At 48.3% G+C, this 10,000-nt stretch overlaps 1 protein-coding gene across 1 annotated transcript in view; it reads right to left on the bottom strand.

Annotated features, from left to right (window-relative positions):
* sema3b (sema domain, immunoglobulin domain (Ig), short basic domain, secreted, (semaphorin) 3B) overlaps positions 1-10,000 on the bottom strand; it is a 36,611-nt gene that overhangs the window by 9,252 nt on the left and 17,359 nt on the right. Inside the window, exons 2-11 of the mRNA XM_048241840.1 lie at positions 9,234-9,485; positions 8,913-9,070; positions 6,909-6,971; positions 2,650-2,769; positions 1,833-1,926; positions 1,626-1,745; positions 1,157-1,299; positions 359-473; positions 176-245; positions 1-7 (exon numbers count right to left, since the gene is read on the bottom strand). The exon at positions 1-7 is cut by the window's left edge and continues 138 nt beyond it. Coding sequence (XP_048097797.1) covers positions 1-7; positions 176-245; positions 359-473; positions 1,157-1,299; positions 1,626-1,745; positions 1,833-1,926; positions 2,650-2,769; positions 6,909-6,971; positions 8,913-9,070; positions 9,234-9,384 — 1,041 coding nt within the window. The 5' untranslated portion in view covers positions 9,385-9,485. The remainder of the gene's footprint in view (positions 8-175; positions 246-358; positions 474-1,156; positions 1,300-1,625; positions 1,746-1,832; positions 1,927-2,649; positions 2,770-6,908; positions 6,972-8,912; positions 9,071-9,233; positions 9,486-10,000) is intronic.

Genomic DNA, 10,000 nt, shown 5'->3' with positions numbered 1-10,000 from the left:
CACACTACTGCAGAGAGAGACGATGACAATAGCATCAGACCCAGCACATACACACATACACACACATCGCCCACTTACTCTCAAGACTGCACTGGCTTCCCATGTCATTCTAAACCACACACACACACACACACACACACACACTTGAGACAACATACTAAACAGACATCAGTACCTGGAGGTGGTGAAGATGGTGTAGAAAAGTGGGTTCTTCCTGTCTCTGGTCTGTAGCAGGAAGACATCACCTAAAGACAAATATGTGAGGTCAATAATGTTGGGCCAAATTTGTGTCTGTGTGTGTGTGTGTGTTTTAGTGTGTGTGTGTGTGTTTTAGTGTGTGTTTGAGGAGTGAGCTTACGGAGTTCATCGAAGTGGGTCTCGCTGCCATCACTTCCTGGCACTGAGCACACAAGCCGAGTCTTCAAGAATGTCGCCCACTTATTCACAAGGCTGCGCTGGCCTCCCATGTCATTCTAAATCACACACACACACACACACACACACACACACACACACACACAGACACACAGACACACACACACACACACACACACACACACACAGACACACAAACACACACACACACACAGACACACACAGACACACACAGACACACACACACAAACAAGTTACAGTAGAACACAGAAGGCATGCCACCTGACCATCAGATCCCAGCACACACCCCAAACAAACACCCTCATCAACACACCAGTCTTCATACCCACAGTCAACACACTGCCCTGTACACAAACAAGACTCATGCTAGGGTGTGTGTGTGTGATATCTGGACCCTGACTGGACTCATGCTAGGGTGTGTGTGTGTGATATCTGGACCCTGACTGGACTCATGTTAGGGTCTGTGTGTCTGATATCTGGACCCTGACTGGACTCATGCTAGGGGGTGTGTGTCTGATATCTGGACCCTGACTGGACTCATGTTAGGGTGTGTGTGTGTGATATCTGGACCCTGACTGGACTCATGCTAGGGTGTGTGTGTCTGATATCTGGACCCTGACACATGGACTCATGCTAGGGTGTGTGTGTGTGTGTGTGTGTGTGTGTGTGTGTGTGATATCTGGACCCTGACTGGACTCATGCTAGGGTGTGTGGTGTGTGTGTGTGTGTGTGTGTGTGTGTGGACCCTGACTGGACTCACTCGGCACAGCTGACCAATCCGAGCGTAGGTGACCTTCCCAAAGCCCTGCGCCTCCACCGCCGTCTCCCGGAAGAAGAAGAAGATCTTGTCATCATCCTCGTTCTCACTCTCGGGGACCCAGGAGGCCCCCACAAACTTGGGCTCTGGAACACACACGCACACACAACACACACACACACACACACACACACACAAAGATGACAATTTTAGTCTTGTACCTAAAGTCTTGTAACCACACATACACATGCTAGATAAGATAAGTGCACACACGCACGCACACATTCGCACACAAAGATGACAATTTTAGTCTTGTACCTAAAGTCTTGTAACCACACATACACGTGCTAGATAAGATAAGTGCACACACACACGCACACACACACACACACACACACACACACACACACACACACAAACACACACACACAAACACAAACACACACACAAACACACACACACACACACACACCATTGAGCCAGCGCGAGTCATGCTGCTCGGTGCGGATGGATGGTTTTCGGCCCAGACTGCGGAAGATGGTGAAGTCCCGCCCCATCAGATCAGTGGCCACTCCAGCATACAGCTCATCCTCTAGGAGACAGCACAGCAAGGGTCAGGACATGACCCGGCCACAGCAGACAGACATGGTGTGCAGAAATGACTGACAGCTTAGCTCACCAATCAGAACTGAAGCAGCTGTATGGCGAGGGTCATATGGGCTCCTCCCCTTCCCATCCTCAACTTTAGATTGGTCAATCCGGAAAACATGGTCCTAAGAGAGATTGAACAAAGAATCTGTCAGCTCTGATTTAAGAGCTGAGAAAGATCCTGATATGCATTGTTTAGATCCCACATACAGTCTACTAATTTGACAACTAGCATACACTGTAAGATCACTAGTGTAAGTGCAAGGTCACCAAATGTAACCTGTGAGCTCACTAATCATGTTTTGGATCTGTTAGACTGGCTTTACTCTAACTTAACAACAGAGAGGAGAAACAATTCCCTATGGTCTGTACTCTGCTTCAGTATTGTACAGTGCAGTGTACTGTAGGTCTGTGGATTGTTTTAATAGCTACTGTATCCCTTTAAGAGAGCTTAATAAGCCATGTCTCCTGTATGGCCCATGCCTTTAAGAAAGCCTCAGCCAGCTGTGTGCACTAGCCCTGCGCTGTTATACCTCTAAAGTTTTCCTGTTTCTCTACTACCAGTGCCAGAAAATGAAGGAGGGAGAGAAAGCGTGGGAGGAGGAAAGGGTAAGAGAGAGAGATAAAGAGAATGTGTGTGTGTGTGTGAGAGAGAGAGATAAAGAGAATGTGTGTGTGTGTGTGAGAGGGAGAGATAAAGAGAATATGTGTGTGTGTGTGAGAGGGAGAGAGAGAGAATATGTGTGTGTGTGAGAGGGAGAGAGAGAGAGAGATAAAGAGAATGTGTGTGTGTGTCTGTGTGAGAGAGAGAGAGAGAGAGAGAGAAAGAGAGAGAATGAGAGACTCACCTCCATCCTTTGGCCCACCTCTACGTGGATGCAGGCTGGATGGAAGGCCCCAGTGCCACAGGCATACAGGTGTGTGCGGTTAAAATGGTGCAGAACTTTCACATAGTTCACACAGTCAGTCTGCAACACACACACACACACACACACACACACACACACACACACACACACAGAACATGCACATAAATACATAAATTACAGTTTGCATTCTTCTCATAGTTTGTGAAGTTCATGTGTTAAAGTCATACGACTGAAGCATCTGGTTTCTCTCTTAATGTCATGTCTCTCCAGGAAAAAGAAGGACGCACACATACATACACGTGCACAAACACACACACACACACACACACACGTGGCTGAGGAAGTGTGTAAGATGCTGTAATGCATTGGTTTTGTTTCTAGGGTCTTATCAGGAAATGGCTATGTAGAAACAACAGTCTGACATAAGAAAGAACTTTGCTCATATTCTCTCACACACACTCTCCCTCTCTCTCCCCTCCCTCTCTCCTCTCTCTCTCTCTCTCTCTCTCTCTCTTTTCTCCAAACACACAAAACCACAAAAAAGCCCCTGAGATCTCTATGACAACACAGGCCAGACAGCGCATCCGGGGACACAGTGAGGCGAGAGACAAACACAGACACACATACTCTGAAAACACATACAGTACACACAAGCAGACACACATACACACACACACACACATGAGTAAACACACACACACACACACACACACACACGTTGACTCTGACAAATTAAACAAGGATTTTCAGTCACAAGTAGGAGAATATCCTGTCTTCAGAACTGGACCCAGTAAGAGAGAGAGAGGGAAACTCAGATAAATGTAATGATGAGCACATTTCTGTAGTTGTTATTACAGTGGTAAACATTCAGAAGTGATTCAGCTCCTCTTCTCTCCTCCCAACAACCCCCCCGCCCACACACACACACACTTCCTCTGCTGCCCCCTCAATCTCCATTCCACGCGAAAGCCTTTATTGACATGACAATGTTTGTCTTGTGTTGTCATTCACAGATAGATAGATAGATAGATAGATAGATAGATAGATAGATAGATAAAAATATTTTTTTTTAATGGAAGAGATTTAGCATATTCCTGAGTAAAGTGCCTTTTGCTTTGCAAAGGCACTGGCCAGGATCTTTTGTGACGTCCAGTTTCTCTCTGTAATCTGTGATCACTCAAGTCAGGCATATTCAGTGTGGTTGTTTCAGTTTGACAAGACACACTGCTACTGCATTCTCTGTCCCTCACAGTCTCTCTCTCTCTCTCTCTTTTCTCTCTTGAGGAGGTTATTCCAGCTGTCTCTGCCCCAGGACACATTTGAGAGTGGCAAAACAACCTTGGGGAAATGGATTTACAACATGTACACACACACACACACACACACACACGCACACACACACACAATGACAGCTATTTTCCCCTCGTCCATCTTCCTTCTGCTGCACTCTAACACTTCTGCAGAGCGGTGAGTTGCCCTGCTCTATCCATGTCAAAAATAGCTGCTCTTCATCACAATAAAATAACTGTCTGTGCCCACTGCATCACAAATAAAGAGTCTGGAATAAAGCCCTTCCACATACAGATACATCATATCACCACTTTACATACATTCTGTGGTCACATTTTTCAAAACTCAAACTTGCAACACTACAGAAGAAGAAAGATGTAGAGAGACGAGAAAAGCCCACAGAGCAGCCTCAGCCTTTAGGAGAACGGAGACGCTACCTCATTCGTGTAATTGTGCTCATTTCTTGAGGAAAACAGCGATGGCCTTTGGCAGATTGCAGGCTCTCCGAGTCTCCGTGGCGCAGTGCCTTTGTTGGCAAGGCGGACAGAATGGCTCTCCCGCTGGGAGAGGGGCACTGCGCTCCCCCAGAGCCCCCCACAGGAGCAGCCTGCCTGGGCCGGGAGAGGGGAGCCACAGCCTCCTGTCGGCTCCACACCACACACACCACACACACCACATACACAAGCTCTCCACACCACACACACCACACACACAAGCTCTCCACACCACACACACCACACACACCACACACACCACACACACAAGCTCTCTATCAGCAGCAACACCAGGACGGTGTGGTGCAAGAATAATCAGTTTAAAAAGTAACGATTCATTTATTTACTTTATCCTGCATGTCAAATAAAGATGGTGCTTGTTTCAGTGATACCCTTAAGCAATCAGAAACACCAACAAAGAGAGGGTGTGTGTGTGTGTGTGTGTGTGTGTGTGTGTGTGTGTGTGTGTGTGTGTGTGTGTGTGTGTGTGTGTGTGTGTGTATGTGTGTGTGTGTGTGTGTGTGTGTGTGTGTGTGTGTGTGTGTGTGTGTGTGTGTGTGTGTGTAAAATGTGTGTGTGTGTGTGTGTGTGTGTGTGTGTGTGTGTGTGTGTGTGTGTGTGTGTGTGTGTGTGTGTGTGTGTGTGTGTGTGTGTGTGTGTGTGTGTGTGTGTGTGTGTGTGTGTGTGTGTGTGTGTGTGTGTGTGTGTGTGTGTGTATGTGTGTGTGTGTGTGTGTGTGTGTGTGTGTGTGTGTGTGTGTGTGTGTGTGTGTGTGTGTGTAAAGGATGGCTGCTGTGAACAAAGGCTTCTCTTTGAGCTCATAGCTACCGGTGGGGAGGGGCAGGTCAGACTCATCGACGGCCAATTAAGCCTCCAACAAACTGTGTTTACACAAGCACCCCTCCTCTCCCCTCCTCTCCCCTCCTCTTCTCTCTGCTGTCTTTCTCTCCCTCTGCTCCCCTCACTTGTCTCAGCCTCCCTTTCTCTCTCTCTCTCTCTTCTCTTCTCTCTCTCTCTCGCTTCTCTTCTCTCTATCTTTTCCACACTCTACCCCCCTTTTGTTTTTATGGGTTTCAAGCTTTTATTTTGTCAAGAGTCTGGTCTGGCATGTGTATGAGAGTTTGTGTGTGTGTGTGTGGTGTGTGTGTGTGTGTGTGTGAGAGAGAGAGAGAAAGAGGGAGAGAGAGAGGGGGAGAGGAGGGTGCATGTGAATATCTACCTCATCACACTTACCCTGATCCCATCCTTACAACTGAGTAAACATGGCTAATTGCAAGTTTGTTGGAAGCTAACTAACACACTACACACTACAGTATATATACTGTATACGCATGTACACATGTGTACATACATATGTACATATGCGCAACCACACACACACACACACACACACACACACACACACAGACACACACACACACACACACACACACACACACACACACACACACACAGACACACACACACACACACACACACAGAGACATATCTTCACTGGGGACTCCCTTGTACTTGTGAGTGAATGACTCATCATTTCTTGGATAAACAGAGAACAGGAAGAGAGGAGGACAAAGAAAGGTAGGGCAGTCCACAAGAGAGAACGAGAGAATGAGGGAGAGAGAGAGAGAGAGAGAGGGAGAGGGGGAGAGAGATTATCACTGATCATGGAGGTCGGGTCATCCTGAGCTATGAGGCCAGTGTACGGTTCATTAGATTTGTGTGTTCCTGTGTGTGAGCCTCTGTTTGCATTCATGGTGTGTGAGTCTGGTTACAACACCGCAAGGGCCACGGAGTCAGCACATAGTTCACCAATGCAGAATGCACACACGCCACAAATACACACACGCCACAGACATAACACACACAGACATCACACTCCCACACACATACATACACACACACACCACACTCCCACACACACATACACACACACACACACACACACACAGACATCACACACAAACATCACACTCACACACACATACACACATACAGTACACACACACACACACACACACACAAACCACAGACATCACACACAGACATCACACTCCGTTACTTCCCAACACTGCACACACACACATACACACACACACACACACACACACACACACACACACACACACACACACACACACACACACACACACACACACACACACACACACACACACACACACACACACACAAGCAGACACACACACACACATCCATAGAATATGCCTTAGTTCTAATGCCATGTGTATCCATACAATATGCCTTAGCGCTAACACCATATGTATCCATATGCTCCAGATGTATGCATGCAATACTATGTTGACTCAGAGGGTAGTTATGGGTTCTGTGTAACTGGAGTGCACTTGTAGTGTCAGTGTTTCAGGTTGTGTGTTTCAGTTGGCGTGCGGGTGGAATGTGTGTTGCGGTTGGTGCGGTTGGTGCGATGGCCGGACTCACGTTGATGTCTTTTCCCGCCCAATTGCACTCCTCCCTCCACTCCACAGGGGCTGGCCAGTAGATCTGAAGGACAGAGAGAGGTCAGAGGTCATGACCTCAGGCAGGGACAGACCTGTTGCAGCACCTGAGGGACATTCTTCAGCCTGAACACTCGTGTGTACAGGCACACACACATAAACAAATGCACACACAGTCACGTAACCTTTTACACTCATGTTCCTGCCATAAAAGACACCACCTGGAGCAGCACATGAACATGTCAACAAAAATATATTCAAAGATGCACATACGTACGCACACACACACACACACACACACACACACACAAATATGCTCTCTGTCTCTGTCACTCTACCTTACAAAAGGCTGTGAATCAAAGACTGACATCTAAGAACTCTGAAACACCTGGAAGACAAACAAAAGTCTCAGATGGGGTTATGGGTCATGCAAGAAAGACAGAAAGAAAGAAAGAAAGAAAGAAAGAAAGAAAGAAAGAAAGAAAGAAAGAAAGAGAGAGAGAGAGAGATGTGGAACTGTGATGCTGACAGTGAGAGATTAACTGACTCCTTGGAGCCAGTTTTGACCTTTGACCCTGTCCTGGCGTCCCATGCAGAAGGACAGACTCATTCATCTCCACTAAGCTGTCGGGTCCGCATCTCTCAGATCAGCCTGCAGCCCAACTGACCCTTCCTGACCACCTTAATCCTCACTTAGAGAGCGACCCTAACCTCCCTCACACGACCACTCTCACCTCACACCACCACACACACACCTCACACCACCACACACACTCACTTAGAGAGCAACCCTAACCTCCCTCACACCACCACACACACTCACCTCACACCACCACACACACTCACTTAGAGAGCAACCCTAACCTCCCTCACACCACCACGCACACACTGCACACACTCACTGATCTTGTGACCTGATGACAGAGCAGAGGAAGTGGTCATCAGTCAGATGAGTTCAGGACTCAGGACCAGTGGCTGTGTGCTAATGCTGTATATGTGCTATAGCCTTGTGTCCGGTCTCACACAGGTGGGCATAACATTGACAGTGCTCATCTCATATGAATGATGATCATGAATACTTTATAACAGTCACAGTCTGGCTCGTCCCAGACACCCAGCCATGTCATTACCTAGAGGCTGTGTGTGTGTGTGTGTGTGTGCGTGTGCATTATGTGTGTGTGCGTGTGTGTGTATGATGTGTGTGTGTATGCGTGTGTGTGTTTGTGTGTGTGCGTGTGCGTGTGCATGAGTCCATGATGTTTGTGTGTGCGTGCGTGTGTGTGTGTGTGTTTGTGTGTGTGGGTGTGTGTGTGCAGAGTGTGTGTGGCGTGTCCTCTGCCTCAGCCTTGGTGTGCACTGGCCTGCCGCCTACGCTCACGTGGTTGTCCAATGATGGGTCTTGCCCAATGGTCCATGTCAGACTAAACATCAGACTGGCACTCTGTCATCATTTAGGGAGGAAGGCCAGTGCTGAGTGCTGATTTGGTCATCTGTTACCCCCCCCCCCCCGAGCCAGCAGGAGCAGGAGCAGGTCTAGGGCACCTCACGGGCTACATGCAGCATCCCCTGCCCCAGTCCACTCTCCACACCAACAGCAACTCATCGTTTTGCTCAGAGATGAGTTAAATGCTCAATCAGTCACACGCTGCATGGTCCCATACACTGCACCACAGTGCGCAAACTGGGCACCAATCAGGAAGACTGCATAAAGCAGGCCAATCCTATCCATCCTACAGATAGAGGAACAACTGAACGAAGCAGGTAGCCATTTTTAGACTGAGATCAGGCTGTGACATGAGTCTCATTTGGTGTGCAGCTAATTGGTCATAAGAGTGTCCTTGGTGAGAGTTGTGGCCAATGCCCAATTGGCCATCCATGAGCTATTAAGCAGGGGACAGTGTGAGGACAGCATGGGGTGGTGGCCGGCTGACTGGACGGGTGTTGGATGGAGGGTGTTGTGCGAGGGAGGGGGCGGTCAGGCGGCTACCTTGTGTTCCTGCTTGCTGATGTTCTCCAGGTTGAGCGAGAGCAGGAAGTTGCGCGCTCCCACAAACAGACGGCCACGCTCCTCGTCCAACAGCAGCGTCCCGAAGCAGCAGGAGCGGTCAAGGTCATACCGCCGCACTCCGTTTAGCTGCTGGAGTTCTACACACACACACACACACACACACACACACACACACACACACACACACACACACACACACACACACACACACACACACACACACACACACACGTTAAGCTAATTCTCACTTTCACTGTTATTTTAGTTCCATGCTGACATGTGTGTCCAGTGTGTGTGTACCTCTGTATGAGAGCTTCATGCGTGGGGCCGAGGCGGAGGTGGAGGGTGGGGATGAAGATGAGGCCTGTACCAGCAGCAGTGATCCAAACACCATCATCATCATCACCGTCGTCATCATCATCATGAGCATCATCATCATCATGGTCATCATCTTGAAGCCGTCCAATCACAGCCCGTGGTGGCTGTCTGTCCTCCGATGTCTCCTCAGCTACAGTGAGGTGTTTACACGTGAGCACTCAAAGTACTGGTACCCTGTGTAGGCAAAATAATCCCCATTTCACTACATGAACAACACACGCACACGCACACACACACACACACACACACACACACACACACACACACACACACACCCACACACACACCCACATACATACACATACACAGTACATACCCACATACACATGCATAGTACACAACTACACATGTAGGATTCTACCTAAATTTGGCACCAGGATTTTGCCTCAATTTCTACACTGTTCCCCTGTTATCTCCTACCTGCTGTCTCCAGTTCTCTCAACCCTTTTCCATTTCTGTCATCTGATGCATGTGTGTGTGTGTGTGTGTGTGTGTGTGTGTGTGTGTGTGTGTGTGTGTGTGTGTGTGTGTGTGTGTGTGTGTACGTCCTCTCATATTACTGGCATAACTCCAGCCACACACTATACACATGGGGCCACCATCAGCTTTGTACACTGGCCTGGTGCCATGCCCATGTGTGTGTGTGTGTGTGTGTGTGTGTGTGTGTGTGTGTGTTTGCCTGTGCGTAA

The sequence above is a fragment of the Alosa alosa genome, chromosome 4 (assembly GCF_017589495.1).
Source record: "Alosa alosa isolate M-15738 ecotype Scorff River chromosome 4, AALO_Geno_1.1, whole genome shotgun sequence".
In the NCBI taxonomy this organism is placed as follows: Eukaryota; Metazoa; Chordata; class Actinopteri; order Clupeiformes; family Clupeidae; genus Alosa; species Alosa alosa.
Note: the sequence above shows the minus strand (reverse complement) of the source record. Positions and strands in the feature narration are given on the sequence as shown.